The sequence below is a fragment of the Phaethon aethereus genome, assembly GCF_964289735.1.
Source record: "Phaethon aethereus genome assembly, chromosome: 15".
NCBI classification, from domain to species: Eukaryota; Metazoa; Chordata; class Aves; order Phaethontiformes; family Phaethontidae; genus Phaethon; species Phaethon aethereus.
Genome location: NC_138591.1, coordinates 17,224,794 through 17,241,500, shown reverse-complemented (window position 1 = coordinate 17,241,500; position 16,707 = coordinate 17,224,794). Strand labels below are relative to the sequence as shown.

The following is a 16,707-nucleotide window of genomic DNA, read 5'->3' as shown; positions in this document are numbered from 1 at the left end:
AAGCAGAGCTTGCAGGGTCAGACCTCTAACAGCTTTTGGACTTATCGGACACTTTCACCCTAGTCTGAAAGGGGACAGACATCTCAGGCGTTGCCTTCTCACAGTTTGTGAGAGCTAATGGCTGGGGAGGAGGAGGACTCATACCAGACTCTCACGAAGGGAAAGGCTATGCACAAAAGGGGTTCACCCCGCCAGCAGCACCCAGAAGTAGGCTGGCCAGCCAGCTGCACGCTGCTCTGCCTTAATACCACTCAGAGAATGCACAGGGACTGCTTCTTGCTGGGTCTGTGATATCCAGAACCAGACGCACGTGCATGTCTAAGTCTTTGCCTTAGGAGGACAGACAGGAACATGAGGCCTCCTGGGCTGAGAAAAGTCTTCCCTAAAGGAGCTGAATTTGCCCAGTGGGTCCCAGGAAGACTGAGGACCTTTGTATCCACACCAGCTTCCTGAGAGCTCATAGAAAGCACTCGGCTGAGGAGGAATCGTGCTAGGATCAGTGGCTGCTGTAGAAGGAGGAACAAGAGGCAGGGCTGCGTGCCCACGGGAGGGCAGTGAGCTGGGGCTGGGCAGAGACAGTTGGCAACAGGGCTGCCTGAGCAGAGCAGAAGCAAGTGAACATTAAGCTGTTGAGCCTTTAATCTCATTCAATGGCTCTACCTCGTGTACTGAACTCTCCAGGGATCCAACCTTCTCTCAGACTATTTCCATTTTATTTACTGTGGTTTTGCCTTTGGTTCAAAGAACACAGGAGCAGCAGAAAATCGAGTCTCTCCATAATGTCTTTGAGGCCTGGGGAAGATGCAGTTCCCAAGCACCCGAGAGAAAGACAGCAGTGAAGAGCTGCCCCTGTATCTACTGTACTTCCCAAGTTTTTCTCAGCCAGAAGAATGCTCCAAACCTTGCATCCATGAACACAAGCCCATTGTTTCTGAATGCATTCCGCTAGAAACCACAGCTACGGTTCAGAAAGATTTGTTCTTGGGCACTGATCTTTCCTCCCACCACTCTCATTTATCTTACAGGTGCTAATACCATACTTCAGACTTTATGTTTTAATGACAAACAAATATTAGTGGTCTTAGAGGCTGGGAGTCCCCTGTGTGTCCATCTGCAGATACGCGCAGTGGCATCCACCCATGGGCTGCCTGGGGACCTTGACCACCTTGGCTAGCAGTCCTGGGATTCAATTTGGTGGCAGCTCTCAGATGTCAGGGAGTCAAAAAGGCAACAAAGCAGCTCTTCGGCCTGAGGAGAAAAGAAGGAAGGGGTTGGGGGAGAGCTGTGATTTCTGTGCGTCGCAAAGAAACTTCTTTTCAGAGGTAGGCTTCTCGTGCGTGCTGCAGGCAGGCAGCATAGTGAGGAGGTTTACCAGGTCGAGTTAATCACAGCACAGAGGTGGCTATGAGTGTCCCACAGCAGGGACATGTCTGCTACTTGTGACCCCTCTTTGGCTGTTCTCAAGATTCACATGTTCAAGGAATTGAAGCAAACCAACAACGTGTAAAGTGCCAAGTGGAAAATCTAACCCCCTCCCCGAGCTGCTCTGCCTCTCCTTCCCAAACCTCGCTCCTGTGCAGCTCTTTTGGTGTGGCTGCTTCAGAGATGGAGAGGCCAACTTAGAGCTGGACCAGGACCAGCCCATAATTTTGACTGTGCTAATGAAACCATGTTCCTCTAAAGCATTATACATACTGTGCCAACAGTCCACCCCACACAGCCTTGGGGCCCTCCTCCTGCCAGCACTCTGCCTCTCCACACAGGTTTTTAGGTCTCTCTCAAAGGACTTCAGCCCTTCTGCCTGCTGCTGAGGGGCTAAAGATCATGCCAAGAGTGGGTGGGATTGTTTCCCTGTGTCACTCCGCTCCAGTCCCAGGTTTAAGCTGTCTCTGCAGGGAGGGAGATGCTGGAGCAGCCACTTGTGGCTGCCTGAAACAGCTTCAGGGCTCCAGGCAGAGCGGAGGGATTAGCACTGCCTACCACTGGAGGCTTGACAGCACATCTGTGGGCTCTTACTGAGGAACGGCTGTGCAGAGACCGTGCCATCTCCCTGCTCTGACCCGCTGCTAATGGTGGCAGGTCAATGACGTACTGCGCCGTCACTGAGGGACGGCCACCCCAGCCTCATGATCTCATCCCAGTCACGGTGCGGAGCTGCATGTGAGGAGAAACCGTTCAGCCACAGGGCATCACTGGGGAGGTTCCAGTTTGGGTATGGACCAGGTGCAGGGACATCTGGGACCGCCCCACAGAGGTCCACTGGAAGTTCAACAGCCTCTAATGGTGGCACCAACAAAACATGGCTCTGTCACTGCCAGATGTGAGCTGGTCTGCATGTGCCCAAGAGGAGCCTGCACAGGGAGCATCTGCAGGGTCGCTGCCCGAGAGTAAGGAAATTCCAAAGCATGAATTCATCTGCTCCTAAGGCAGATGTTTCAAACAGGGCAGGTGAAGAGTGCTATAGAAATGCTTGCTTCTCTCGGCGACTGCAGAAGGAGGCAAGACAGATAGCCCAGACACAGATGTCAGCACTGAAACAGTCCACACTTGGAAAGCTGATTTCTCATCCTATTACCTAGTCCCAACTCACACAGGGAGCAAGTATGAAACTCCTTTTCACTTCCATGGCTCAACTCCACCAGTAACCGCTGCAGCTCTGCTCAAACCATGAGGATTTGAAATCCACGTTCATTTAACCCTCCTGAACTTTGTGTGATATCATGTTGTTGCTCATTAGCTTTGACCTGGAAAGCCTGGCTGACATTTCATAAACTCATTAGCAAGAGATCAGAGGATCAAACATCGTTTCCAGGGACATCCTTTGAGGTACAGTCACTCCCTGGTGAGCTTGCTCCTCAGATCTTGCTCTGTGATTTCTAAACCTACCCTGAACTTGGGAGCAAAAGACCCATTTGAAAATAAACATTACTCGCTGCTGTGCTTCTTGTAACCCACAATGAGAAGCGCTGCACCCACTGCTGTCCACCAGACTCACAGTCTAAACTCTGAACTGTTGTCAATAGCCCTGGCTTCCACCAGTGCCAGAGGGATTTGATTCAGTGGCCCAGGCTGCCAGAAGCAGGGAGAAGGGCTGAGCGTATTTGCTTTTTCTCTTATCTATCACGGAAAGTACTCTAAGCCTCTTTCTGATAGGCTGGTTCCCCACAGCCGTGAAGCAGAAGGGATTTTATGTCAGCCAGAGATATGTAATGTCCTTTTCAAAGCAAATCAGAAGACAGCCTGGACTTGCTGCCCTGTCACATTACTTGGCAACAGCCTGGCACCCTGGCAGCCGTAAGCGCTGTGCTATGACAGCCTTGCAGCTATCGCAGAGCTGTGCAGGCAGACCTTCCCCGGCACTGCGGCACGTACAAGCCCAGCTATGCCCAGGGAGAATTTTACTGTGCCTTAGGGAAAGCTGCTGAAAACAGCAGCTGTATAACTTTTGGGAAGTTTGGGGTAGTTTTGCCTGTATTTTTTAAAAGCAGGAGCACAGACTTCAAGGAGGGCTCTGTGTCTTTTAAGGCTCAATGTTTAAGAGCACTGGTACCGAAGGCAGCAGCTCTAATATGTTATACGAGGTTACAAACACATCTCACTCTCCTGCTAGGTTTTTTTGGGAAGCAAAAGGGATCCGGAGGAGAGGCTTGTCCACTTGCTATCATTTCTCATCTTCCCCAATCCTTTTATACTTCCTACTCCTAACTCTTCAGGGACTCTACCCAAATCTCTCATTTGTTTTCTACTAAACTTTGATGATTACAGCCAGAGTTTTAAAGGTATTTATGCAGTTTATTCCTATTAGCTGCCCACATGTCTGGAGCTTAGTGTTTCCTTTCTTGGGATGAACTGCTGAGACAATATTCAGCTAGCCCACCCCTGGAATAGCTAATGGCTTCATTTCTCCTCTTCCATTTGGATTTGGGCTTCTGAAACATAATTTCCCAAACACAAGACATGTGGCAGTTTGGCAGTAGGGCTGAATGAACATTTCCTGTCACTGATTTTTAACAAGGATCACAGATATCTTACTGAGTATCAATTCTTCATAAAAAGTAACTGTCACCTACAGAAAACATTGAATCTTTATCAAAGTCTCCAAATATTTTGGTTCAAAATAGTGCCACTGCTGTAATGTGGAAGACAGCTTGACAGGGTTTTGGTCCCACCTTCTACCATGTGCTGGGCTCTCAGTATAAGCAAGGCTTGGGGCTGTCATAGGCACCACCTCTGTCTCATACAAGTTAAAATTTTCTTCTAAAATTCAACGAATTTTGACAAGTTTCATTCATCAGAGGGGCACAAAGGACATATATCTGTACCATAAACGTCTCTACTTGCCTGATTCTCGTTTTGGGGATAAAGGAGATGCTGCACGGTGTCCAGGAGGGACTGTCTCTGCCAACAGACACTGGGGGTAAAAAAAAAAAAAAAAAAAGCAAGCCAGTGTTACTTTGCCTTCTAAGCTGTCAGAGACTGCAGATGACCTAGCTTTGAGGAGGACTATGTTCTGTGCCAGCAGCTCTGGCCATGTGCATCTGTTACTGAACTTCTTTACACAGATAAATCCTGGGTTTTACAAAGCTTTGTATAAATGGATTTGGATTCTTAAAATATAAGCTTTCAAACAAACAGTAATGACCTGTTGCATAATGGGGTCTCTGGGGCAGTGGGAAACACACATAAATGTAGGTAGTTAGCTCTGTGCAAGGGTCTTTTTCTCAACAAAGATAATCAGTGTGTTTTCCCCCAAACCCAGGACTTTCTAAGCTGTCTTCAGTAGCAGGGTCTGCTTCACTAGTTCTTGTGTTGCCCTGGTCCACCTCAAGCCACACATGAGCTGACCACGAGACATATTCAAGAGAAATTAAAAGGAAAGCTACAAATTACAAAATTGCCTTTTAAACTGATTCTATGCACACTCAGATTCTTAGGCCTGAAAACTCTCCAGAGGCTTTGGAAACTGCTCCCTGCCCCCATACCCAGGTATTGTGCTCGGCAACAGTTTTCCCTTCGGTGGATTTCAACAGCTCCAAGATTTTACATCTCGTGTGTTCATTTTTTTATTTCTATACCTCCTTTCCCTCCAAAGCTCCCAGAGATGAGCTTACTACTGGGATAGCATCACTCCTCACCAACAGCAATTAGCACTTGGTAAGAATGTTTCATCAGAGAGAATAACATCCAGCTAAGTTCCTTAACACTTGACTTTTGTTCTCATTGCACTAGGTTGTCTAAAACTAGGAAGGTATAAGGGCTAGTCTACGTTCTGATTTTCTTCTGATGCAGCTAGGTTTTCGGTGTGCTTTAGTCGAACACTGCTTACTGAGTTCAGTACGATGTTAACTAGATGAGTTTCTAAAGACCGTGCATAATATAGTTAGGTCCTAACAATCTTACGGGCATCTGAAAATACTTTTTAAAAGCTCAAATAACCATAGAAGAGTAATCACTTTTAAATCAGTATCACCTATTAAGGCAGCTAAATCTAGTTTGTCATGCATAAAAAGCAGAGCATGCCTTTCGTCCAGGAGTTGCTTTGAATCTGCTTGTAAATTCTTCCCTCTGCCACCCCACAGCTAGGAAATCTGGCTGTAAAAACAAGTTATGACAGGGAAAATTCAAATGCTTTATACTGGAGATCCAGGCAGCCGGATGCTGACAGAACAAGAAAGGTAAGTCTCACATCGTTTTTCCTTGTCTGCAGCAAGGATTGTGTCACTTCCTCCTCTGGATTCTCCCCCCCCGCCCCGTCCCCATTGCTCTCAGGCTGTGCTTCAGCTTCCCCTCACCTCTTCCAAACACTTACTTCACTCTGCCCTATGAGTTACCCTTGGCACCCTCCCAGATTCTCCCAGATTCCCACTTTGGCTCTACTCTTGGCAGTCACTCAAATTCACAGGCTGCTTTTGTGCCCCCACCTGCATAAATTTTATCCCTTTCTCTGTTCTTCCTGCCCTTTGGTGCACAAATAACGGCTTCATAGATGTCCAGAGAACACGGAGTGGGTAGTGCTGCTGCTGAACAATAATCACTACGCAGTTATGAGGGTCTGTGTCTGTCTTCAAGGCAACTGCTCTGCACAGCACATCCTCCAGGGATTGAATGTCATTGAATGAATGTGCCACTGTTAGAGCTGGCTTAGGAAAGCTTTAATAGGCTCTGAACTACGAGCAGTTATACTAGCAGAGCCCGTATTGTTCCTCTCAACACCTGATTCCTCCTTCTTATCACAGCCCATCTCTGACATCATATCCCAGGCTTCCATACAGATGGCAACGTTTCTGCCCATGGCACAAAGCCTCAGTAATGTGGCTCAGCTGTGAATCAACTCCCAGGGCTGTAAAATAATCTCTTACACCGTGGTGCTTCAGCAATGCAGCTGAAATGCAGGCCAGAACCTGTGCAGGTATTGGAATCCTGGGCCTGGCAGTGAGAGTGAAATTAAAATATACAGTGATTTACTTGGTACAAGAAAGGTCACGTGGCTCCTGCTGATGGAGTCATAAGTGTAATTAACCTCAGATGTTATTTTGAAATGTTTATAAACTAGGCAATGAAGATGTCTTAGCATGAAGTGTCCTTATGAGACACTAGTTAAGTCAGGCTGGCTTTTCAAAGGTATTTGCATCATTGATTTTAAACAGTGTGATACCTTATGATACAATAAGGGTAGGAGTTTACTGTTGGCTGAAGTTGCCCTACCCGAGGATCACTGCCTCCCCTCCACCCATCACACCTTGCTGCCCATCCCTTCCACAAGCACCACCATTGATCATGAAGGCAAATTTTTTTTTCTTTTTTTGGTAGAGCTGGTTTTAAACAGCTGCATGATTATGGTTCTGGCGCTGGGGTAAGAAGCAGAGTGGATCCTGCCATTTGGGAGTGCCTCCTAACAGCCATAATTTACACACACGTATTTTGCAGTTCGGCAAGGAAGTTTATCCTCTGGCATGGACCAGGATGAGGGGTGAGAGGCACAGATGGGACTGGCACCTACTCCTCCCAGCTTCCTTCTCAGCCCCTTGGCTGGCTGTGAATGGCAGTGAGAAGCCACCGCGAGGTTTGCTCTGGGGATGCTGCAATCTTAAAACATATCAAGTTAAGCCTACGGAAGAGAGAAGCACTGTCTTGCAGCTGATCACGACTCTGATGAGCAAAAGCCTAGGAAAAATAAAAAGTTGGGGGATCCTGTACCAGCTGCCAACTCTGCTGACAGCCACTCTCCCACAACGCCCTTCAGCAGTGATCCCTTTTTTCCTGTAAACCAGGGAAAGAGTGGGAGAAAACTCACTGGAAAGGTCTTGGATAACTTGCTCTTTGTTTCCCCGTAGTGCTGTACTTTGCAGGGTGAAAGGTTTGGGATGTGCCTCCCAGGGGTGTGATTTTAAATGAGTGGGAGCAATGTCTAAATTTTGTCATTAGCATAAAAACATTTTGGAAAAGTTACTGATTAAATTTGTTCCGACTACTCTTCCCAGGTGTGGCCTTGTGACTGAGCACCGTAACATTTCATCCAAGCACAAGAACTGCAAGGCGTCTACCAACTCCGATGTTCAGATTTGATCCCCTTGATGCTTGTAAACTCCAACATCCTTGAACTCCTTATTCCTGTCGCATTGACAGTTATCTGGAAGTCCTCCAGATGGTACAGCCAAAGTCACAACAGTCTTATCGGTGTGGCTGCTGGACTGATCTACACCGAATGTGTCAGAAAAAAAGACTCTCTTGGCTTCCTGACACAGAGGAAACCATGTGCACGAACCACACGTCGCATTGCCAAATACCAGCCCCTATGTAAGGAAACTTTCTCTCGGGGGGGGACAGAGGGTTAATTGGCCTGATAATCATCCTCTTTCACTAATCAATCCCTGTAGAGGAGTTCTGTTTGTTTTACCAGGCTTATAAATCCTCTACCCAGCATTTCTGGTAATTTATTTAAGAGGCTGATTTTTTATTTTGCTCTCTGGCATTTATTTTAAGTTTTTTGGTTTTGGGTTCCCCCCCCGCCCCAGCAAACATAGAATCTGCTAAGATATTTCTCCTAGGAATTTTATTGATTCAGCAGGTCTATTCCCGCTGTGAGCCCTTATTTCAGAGAATCCCCTGTATTTGTGGAACCATGCCGCCAAGCCTCGCAGACACTCCAAATCCTTAACAAACAACACAGCTCAGTATTTAAGGTCCTGAGTAGAGGACACATGACTTTTGAAACTGGGGAACACTCTGTGGGATTGATGCATTAACAACAACATAACTTCAGTATGTTGCCTTTGAGTGGCACCTGACCTCATGGGAGTCTGAACTGGAAGTGAGTTACAGAGAAGAAAGTCAGCTGCCCTCCTTCAGATCACAAGCTCCCTAGCAGAGGGTTGAGACAGTGCTGTTAAAGCGATATTGTCCTCACTTACCTGTCCAGCAGGGAGTTGAAGCAAATGACCGCATTGTCTCGCTGTGCCGCTAGCACCAGACACAAACCATCCATTAAGAGGGAACACTACAAGAGAGGGAAGAGCAGAGCTTTGGTGTTGCTATCCACTTAAATAAGTCTGTAAGCCTCACTGATGAACCGCTGACAGCACAGATAACTCCTTGTGGGCTGCGTGAGGGGATGAAAGTCACAAAGCCACAGACTCTTTCAAATTGAAAGAGTACCATGTCTGAACTGTTAGTTATCCCACTCCTATGGCATACTATTATTCCTGTTCCCTTCTCAGAGTGAAAATAAGCAGGTTACTTAGGTGTGTTATTGAGTCACTAAGTCTGCTGGAAGCAGGAATAATGGAGATAACTGTCAATGTTGAGATATTGTAGCAGAAACACTTATTGCTTGAAGGAGCCCATCTCCCTTCTGGCAAGGGAACGCAAACACTGTAATGTTCACCTTTGGCTCAGCAGTGCCAGACCCTTCTGGAAACATGCCAGCTCTGCCCAGAGTAATTCATCCCTGACAGGAGGAAGCATTTCCATCGCCAGGAGAGCAGTACCGCTGCCATGGCTCTCCTTCCCACACGCTGATTCGCTTCGTCCTTCCTAGAGAGCTGTGCACATTCCCGTGTGCAGAGGGATGGCATCCCTCAGGGGGACCGCAGGAGAAGATAGTGCTTAGACTAATTGGATGCTCAGTGTAATTGCTATTCTATACAGATGTACTTCAAAGGCATGCTGTCAGTTTAAAAAATCACAACCTGAAAAGATCTTACCTGTTCCTATTAAAGATAACAACTAAGACTCTTATAACTGAAAGGCTGGAAGCACAAATGTTTGTCTGCATTTTTTCAGAGGCACTGCTGTGTGTCTCTGACAGCCCTTTGTTGGTTGCTACTTCCAGTATAAGTAGTTTCCCCCCCTTGTTTACTCTGTGCTCCTGACAGTACTTCCCTGCATATTCTACCTTACTGCTTTACCCTAGTAAGGTTCCTGAAATGGTGGGCTTCTCCTACACCAGCTGCAAAAACAGCTTGGGCCAGATACTCTGCTGAGGGAAAGCAATGTACCCACTCACCCCAGAAGCACAGCTCGTGCTTAAGCCCCGTGAACACTTGCTCAAACCCCATGCAGGAGTTGTGGCTTGAGCTGTCAGCACCAACTAAATGAGAAGCAAAATGAAATCCCTGCCTAGGACTCCAGGGCACAGTCCAAAAAGTGGAAGGGTTATTTAGCATTGTAGAAGAGGATTAATGGGGTGCGATTAGGGAAAGGAAAATAGAAACTGTATTTATCTGGAGAAACAAGACAGGATATAGCAGCAGAACATACATAACAGCAGCAACTGCACACTGATAGGCGAATGGAATAAAATGTTTAACGGGGATGTGCCATTCGCATTAAGGATACGTTCACACATACTGATGTCAAGGTTAGGTGTCAGTGAGCTAGCGGAGATACAGGAACACAAGGTAGGGACTAGCTAGCAAGGCACACTGCCCACATTACTTACCAGTGGTATTAGAGCTCAGATACAGTGCTGTGCTAATACTGCTACCAAAGCAAGTTTGCTCAGAGCTCGCCTGGATATCTTAGCACAGCATGGCATTAAAAGGCTCTTCTTTTGTGCAAAAGAAGCAAAGTACAACTCCAGCTGTCTCGTACCTTTGCTGCAACACTGCACTTTGCCCTGCTTAGTGTCTCGGAGATGCAGTGAGCTTGTGGTGCGTCCAGGACAGTGAGGCGTACTCCAGTCACTATGAAATCTTTGCCAAGAAGCTGATCGAGCAGTTCGACATAAGGTGGGTGCTCTGAACCCCGAAGTATTATCCCAGGCAATACGAGGCAAGTGGTTTGGCAGATGTTATCAAGCAATGGCCGATCTGATGGGAAAAGGTCAAAACACAACAGATTCTTGTTTTATATCTGCCCCCCACAACTGTTAGCCCCCGAAGCAATTCTTCCCTGCCACAGACAAGTAACTGGAAGATCAGAGGCGCTCAGGCATTGTTATATTGTTTGCGATGTTCACAGATGTAATTGCTCATTCCAAACTGTCAAACTGCTGTATGCCTATGTGTACGTATCCGGAGATCACAAGACAGCAGTAATGACCCCATTTCAGGAGTCAGACAAGGACAACTGCTGGTTTGCTACAGGAGATACTATTCCATTTAATTTCTTCCAAGCAAAGAAATTTGTTAATCCAGCTGCTTTTATAATCCAATATGTAATTCTGATCAGCATACGTAAGACTTAATGTAGTTCATATTTTCCTCATGATAAATCTGTCCGTCCATTAGGCAGCAGCTTTGTGGTAATTATTTGCTGAAAGCAGAGGTTTCTTTGTGTGCAAGAGCTACCTCTAGTGTCCAAGATGAGACCATAAAGCGAAAGATGTGTGGCTTGCTGGAGGTGCTTACTATATCGTGCCTGACAGTTCAGAGATCACGTGTACTTGCTTTTCCAGGACAGTAATTCTTTGAAATACATTTTCTGAGACACAAACACATCAGGGCTGTACACTGTTTTCCTTTTTACTCTGCTTAGACATCTTCAAAGCAAATAGATCCTCACGCAGTAGGGAATTAGGGGCACATATTTTGAGATTTGCTCCCAACACTGGGCTGTACAAAACTTGCAGAATACTTGAGCTCTTTCCACAACAAGCTATTTTTTTATTTTATTTTCTGCAATCTCTTCTAAAAATCAAGAAGTGCTTCAGTCTCAGCAGACCTGTGCTACAGGCCTGGTCCTTTCCCATCACGCAAGTTGATGGGGGAAATACCCTGCCTGACAGCAATAGCAACACAGGATATTTTAGACTGGGAACACCTGCAAGTTTCCTCTCACTGCAGTTTTGCACTCTGAACACAGCTTGAGCTGACATACCCCACAGGAAACACAGCAATATGATCACATCTCTGCAGCTACACAGACAAGAAGGTCAGATGGCTACTTGCAAGAACAGCCTGGTCATCTCAAACAACTGCTCTTACATACACTCAAATGCCAATCTCTTGTGTCAGGATTCACAGAACAGCTTGGGAAAGTCAGTAATGTTGCGAGACAGGCCTCAGCCCTCACCGCAGGCAGCAGTTAAACCTTCATGCAGTCAGTCTCTGATGTATTAGTGTGCAATGTAAGAAAAGGAACTTGCCTGAGGATTTGTGATTTTTGCAATGATCATAAAGCATGCGTAGAGCATAGCCCAAAGGCGATATAAGACAGCGGAAAGAATTCATTGATAATTACCTTGGGAAAAATCCTCCTTCGGAGACCCCCTACACAAAAGTGACTCGGTGCCTACCAAGCAGCTAATGCTGTCGTTAAGGCAAAGGCCTTGACTTACCACCATCCTCCTTGCGCTTCTACATGTGCTGTACATGTGCCGTCTCATGCACCTGCTGGTATGGGGTCAGTGCCCAAAAGTCCTGTATCAGTAAGGGTTTAAGGTAGGATGTGGTGGTTTGTAATTCTGTAGCAATTTTTATCATACTCTTCTGCCAGTCCACAATAATCTTGTGGTTGTACTGCTGGGATTAACAACTGCAGTGATCAGGTGTAGCACAGGACCATTTTCTCAGCTGCCCAACCTCCTGCTTGCCAGTCACATCAGAACTCAAGCTACAGGAATGAGAATGACCCAGTTTCAACCATGTCTGCTCCCCAGAGAACACTACAGGGATGCTTTACCTGGTCACTGCTTGTTTATAAAGGCTTGGGCTTAATCCACAATACCCCAACCATCCCTGTGCATTAGTTACATCTCCTGTCATATATGGTCCTGCATCACAGACTGTGTTGTATACATGCCTATCAAGTAAAATCAACAGAAAAGCCCCAGGGAAACTGTAGGCATCTGAAGGAACTGACAGGCTTGCTGAAGCTTCCACTCAAAATCAAATTCAGACCAGCAATAACTGGAAGTCATTTTGAGCTGGCAGCTGTTCAGCAGCTAGTGGGAACTGAATGAGATCTCAGTCCAGTTCCTGAGAGTTAGATGTCCACACTGCCAAAAGCAGTCCCTGCATAAATTGTTATTTACCTACTCGCAGAACAAAACGTCTCACAATCGTCCATCCCTACAGTGTCTTGGCCTCTCCTGTGGCAGGCTTTGAATGGACATGCAAACCACTGCAGCCAAGTTGGTGTTGAAACGCACTGTAAAAGTTCAGCAGAGAAATGTGCACTGCTGCTTACGCTAGCTGTGTTGACAGTGCTTGTTCTTCTGCTGGTGATAAGGTCAGCACTTCTGAACAGCCCTATATTTAGACCCATGAAAACACTAGCAGTGGATGGCTGAGGACTGGAACAGCTCTGCTGTGAGGACAGGCTGAGAGAGTTGTTCAGCCTGGAGAAGAGAAGGCTCTGGGGAGACCTTATTGCAGCCTGACAGGACTTAAAGGGGGCTTATAAGAAAGATGAGGACAGACTTTTTAGCAGGGCCTGTTGCAACAGGACAAGGGATAGTGGTTTTAAATGAAGAGAGGGCAGATTTAGACTGGATATAAGGAAGAAAATTTTCACAATGAAGGTGGAGCACTGGCCCAGGGTGCTCAGAGAGGTGGTCGATGCCTCATCCCTGCAAACACCCCAGGCCAGGCTGGACAGGACTCTGAGCACCTTGCTCTAGTTGAAGATGTCCCTGCTCACTGCAGGGGGTTGCACCAGATGGCCTTGAAAGGTCCCTTCCAACCCAAATCCTTCTGTGATTCTATGGAAAGGCTTGGCAGGTAAACAGTTAAATGGTCGGACTCCACTGGAGCTGTTTGCAGCTCAGAGTTGTCTCTCCCTTCTGAAAGGACATCAATAACAAATCTTGCTGCCACCAGATGGTTTATCTTTCTGTCCAATTAATCAATAACAGTCTCAATCTATAACAAGAGTTACGCATTTCCTTACCAAGACTGCATGGTCGCTCAGAGCCCAATAAACTGAGTTGCGCACCTGTTTCACATTTTATGATCTTGCGCTGCTTGTTCATTTCCAAACTGATTACGGGGTCACGTTTCAGGTTATAAATCTGCAGGAGAGAAAGGCAAGTCATGGGAACACCATTACCTAATCAGGAAGGATAACACTTCTTAAGTATTGATTCAGGCAAGATGTGAAGCTCTTGTTGGTGTTGTGTACTTCTGTAATTGCCAGCCTAGAAAACACCTGCTTGTCTAGAGATATAAGAACATTTTGCATGCATTCTTTTTTTATTGAGGCTTAATTCAGTACAGCATCATGTCTTTCCTTTTAAAGGTCCTACCTCCAGACATCTTTCTACAGTCTCTGCTCCCAGCTTTTCAGGGCCAGAAACTCGAGGACCATGAGTGTCTGACAACTTTATCCAGTGCCACACTGGTGTGTAGGGGCTCCCTTCTGTCTCTGAATGAACTGGCACATCCATGCATCTCAGCACAGCGTGGTCGTGATGCTCTGGACTGAGTTGCAGAGGGAGGGCATCCACCTTAGTGAAGCATATTACAGATGTGGCCAGCTGCTTCCAGTTCCAGAGCTAATCTCCTTGGACTAACTCAGCTGAGTCACCTCTGTGCCACACGGACATAGCAAGGCTCAAAAATTTCCATCCCTTCATTGGGCATAACCCAATCATTTCAAACTCTGGGTTTGAGAAGAAAACGATCAGAGTAGAAGTGACATACAAAACCAGTTGAGCAGGAAAGACTTATCGTTTCATTTTAGCCATTGGCAAATGACAGCGGTTTGAATCGGAGACGAGCAGCTACATAGTGTGAAGGGCCAGATGAGCAGGAGTAGGCCACACCAGTACTGGTAGGCTTCTCAGCACTGCCTACAATGCAAGCCAAGAGGCAAGAGTCTGAGTCTTTGTGCCTCTATCTGCGGGCATGGAAGGATGCAGGCATCCAGCAGCTCTTAAACAGTGCCTGTACTTTATAGTATAGTATGAGATATCTTACACCCTTTTCATTGCTGTGGGCTGGCATCTCTGCTGGCAGGGCACAAGGGACAGCACCCTTGTCACAGAAACAGGGCAGTGCTCCATGCTGTGAGTGTGCGGATGTATACAGACTCTGTGGGAGACATTTGGCAACTAGCGAGTTACATTATCAGCCATCCCACTTTGTCTCCACTCCTGAACGCTACATGAGAAAAGCTGGTAAAAAAACAGCCTCTGGGCCAGCTGTGTCTTAGCAATCATTGATGATGTCGCTATCCTTCCCTGTGACCTGCTTCCAAAGCATTGTTGCCTCTGTCTGGGAACTTTGCTTCTAAAGTATGAGCCCTGAGCCCTCCTGAATTTACAGCACAGGCTACTGAACAAACATATCTGAAAAAGCATTTTTCCACCGAGACTGTCTAGGTCAATACAAAGTTAGCACATTGTGATAGGAACATCCACAGGAGAAGGAAAACTCGGCAGCTGGTGAAACACAGCAAAAAAAGCATTATCTAAAGCATAACAGGAAAGAAGTCATGGGATAGCAGGGCCAAAGCCGTTGCTCTGACACAGCAGGATACTTCTGAGGAAAGGGAGAATCCTACCTCTTCCTCCTCTAACGTCTGACACTCGGTGCAGCACAGCCCTTCTGGGAAAAACAGCTTCATATCCCGGACAGCTATTTGATAGGATTTGGAGCCTGAGAGACAAATACAATGAGAAGATTCTCTCAAGCCATGAATTAAACATTCTCTAGACTCACACTCATCTTTCTGAGAGATTGATGATGTGCAACTTACTGAAGTAATTGCTTTAAAGGCCAGCTGTTCTGTACAGTAATAGCAAACATTTAAAACCATTATATTTAGGATAGTTCCATTGCTGCCTTGGTATTTTGATTCTGTCCTATTGTCACTCAGCTTGTTCTTGATATAAACAAGACTCCTTCCATTTCCTAACAATGTAGTCAAGGGAATCATGTTAAGGAGCCTGTGAAACTCTTCAATACCAGCTCCAATCCCCCATTGTTGTTCCCTTGCTTCTGGATCACATCAGGCTGGTCTTACTGAATGGGAAGGAGCTACCAGTTAGTAAAACAATTGTGCTTAGTAATAATAATGTAGGTCTCATTTCTGTTTACAACAGAAATCAGAATTGAGATATTGATGACAGCAGTATATTTTTCTGTTCACCTGCAGTCATGAAAGGTAAATTGAGACTGGAAAAGGTACAGAGAACGTGAATATCACTGAAGGAATGGAGAATCATCTGAAGAGTTAAAACTAAAAGGCCTTGGCTTGTTTGACCCAACATGACACAAAGCTGAGAAGGAATCTGATTTCTGATAAACACATCAGGGTGGAAAAGGTCAGAGAAGAAAAAAGAACTACTTAAAATTAAAGTACAGGTATTGACACAAGAACAAATCAATACAATCTGTATATGACTATATTTAAGTTTGAAAATATGAGAAGATTTCTAGCTACCAGAGCAGTGAAGTTCTGTAACAACGATCCAACTGGGGTGGAAGCTTACAAAAGGGAATACATGATGGGGTTGTCTGTGAGAGAATTAACTGAGCTCAGTGACTTGAGAGGTCCCTCCAGGCTTAGCATCTGAATATTTCCCTATAAAGCAACAGTGTTATAAAGCACTATTCAGAATGTTTTGAGATCCGTGGGTGGAAAATGTTAGAGAAGGAAAAGCTATTTCTATATAATAACTGGAGTTCAGATAGATTGTCAATGTGCTGGCACAGATCCATGCTTCTGGGATACAAATACACAAAATGCAAATATCCTCTGAAATATTATCACCTTTGCAGGCTACCCATTCAGAGAATCATGTCTTACTGCTCTTAGAGCACTCAGCCCTGTTTGAACTTCATAATTCTAGGTATTGTATAGCCAGAGTCCTCAATGCAGTAGTTTACAGACCTAAGGTTGCATAAGTCACCAGTGTATTAAGTCGTGCTGTATCCTTTATGTACTTCTGTGTCAAATCTTCCTTGTTTAAATCATTGTTGACATTACAGAGGACACAAATGCTCCCAAAGCTAGCAACATATATTCTCACTTTGCTCCAGGTATAAGACTGCATAAGATGCATGCATAAGAGCTCTTTGGGTTCAAGAAAAAGCACTACACAATGACTTCATAAAACCCAGAAGAAATGCGAGGAGTGCAGGTTTACCTATGCAGCTGAGCCTCAGAGTATTAAAACTGCATGACTTGGTTCAGCTGTGTCACTGGAACCTGGTCTTCATCTTACTTGAATTTCCCCAGTCTCTTCAGGAGGAAGGCACAGCTAGAGTTTGCTCTACTTCAGCAAGATGGCATTAACTAGAGAACTTCCTCAGCTGGAGC

The 16,707-nt window shown here is 45.9% G+C and overlaps 1 protein-coding gene across 1 annotated transcript in view; it reads right to left on the bottom strand.

Moving 5' to 3' along the window:
• Positions 1–1,170: 1,170 nt before the first annotated feature.
• DNAAF8 (dynein axonemal assembly factor 8) overlaps positions 1,171–16,707 on the bottom strand; it is a gene marked incomplete at both ends in the record, with an annotated part of 91,740 nt that continues 76,203 nt past the window's right edge. Inside the window, 6 exons of the mRNA XM_082006715.1 lie at positions 1,171–1,248; positions 4,342–4,411; positions 8,412–8,497; positions 10,093–10,310; positions 13,333–13,453; positions 14,947–15,041. Coding sequence (XP_081862841.1) covers positions 1,171–1,248; positions 4,342–4,411; positions 8,412–8,497; positions 10,093–10,310; positions 13,333–13,453; positions 14,947–15,041 — 668 coding nt within the window. The remainder of the gene's footprint in view (positions 1,249–4,341; positions 4,412–8,411; positions 8,498–10,092; positions 10,311–13,332; positions 13,454–14,946; positions 15,042–16,707) is intronic.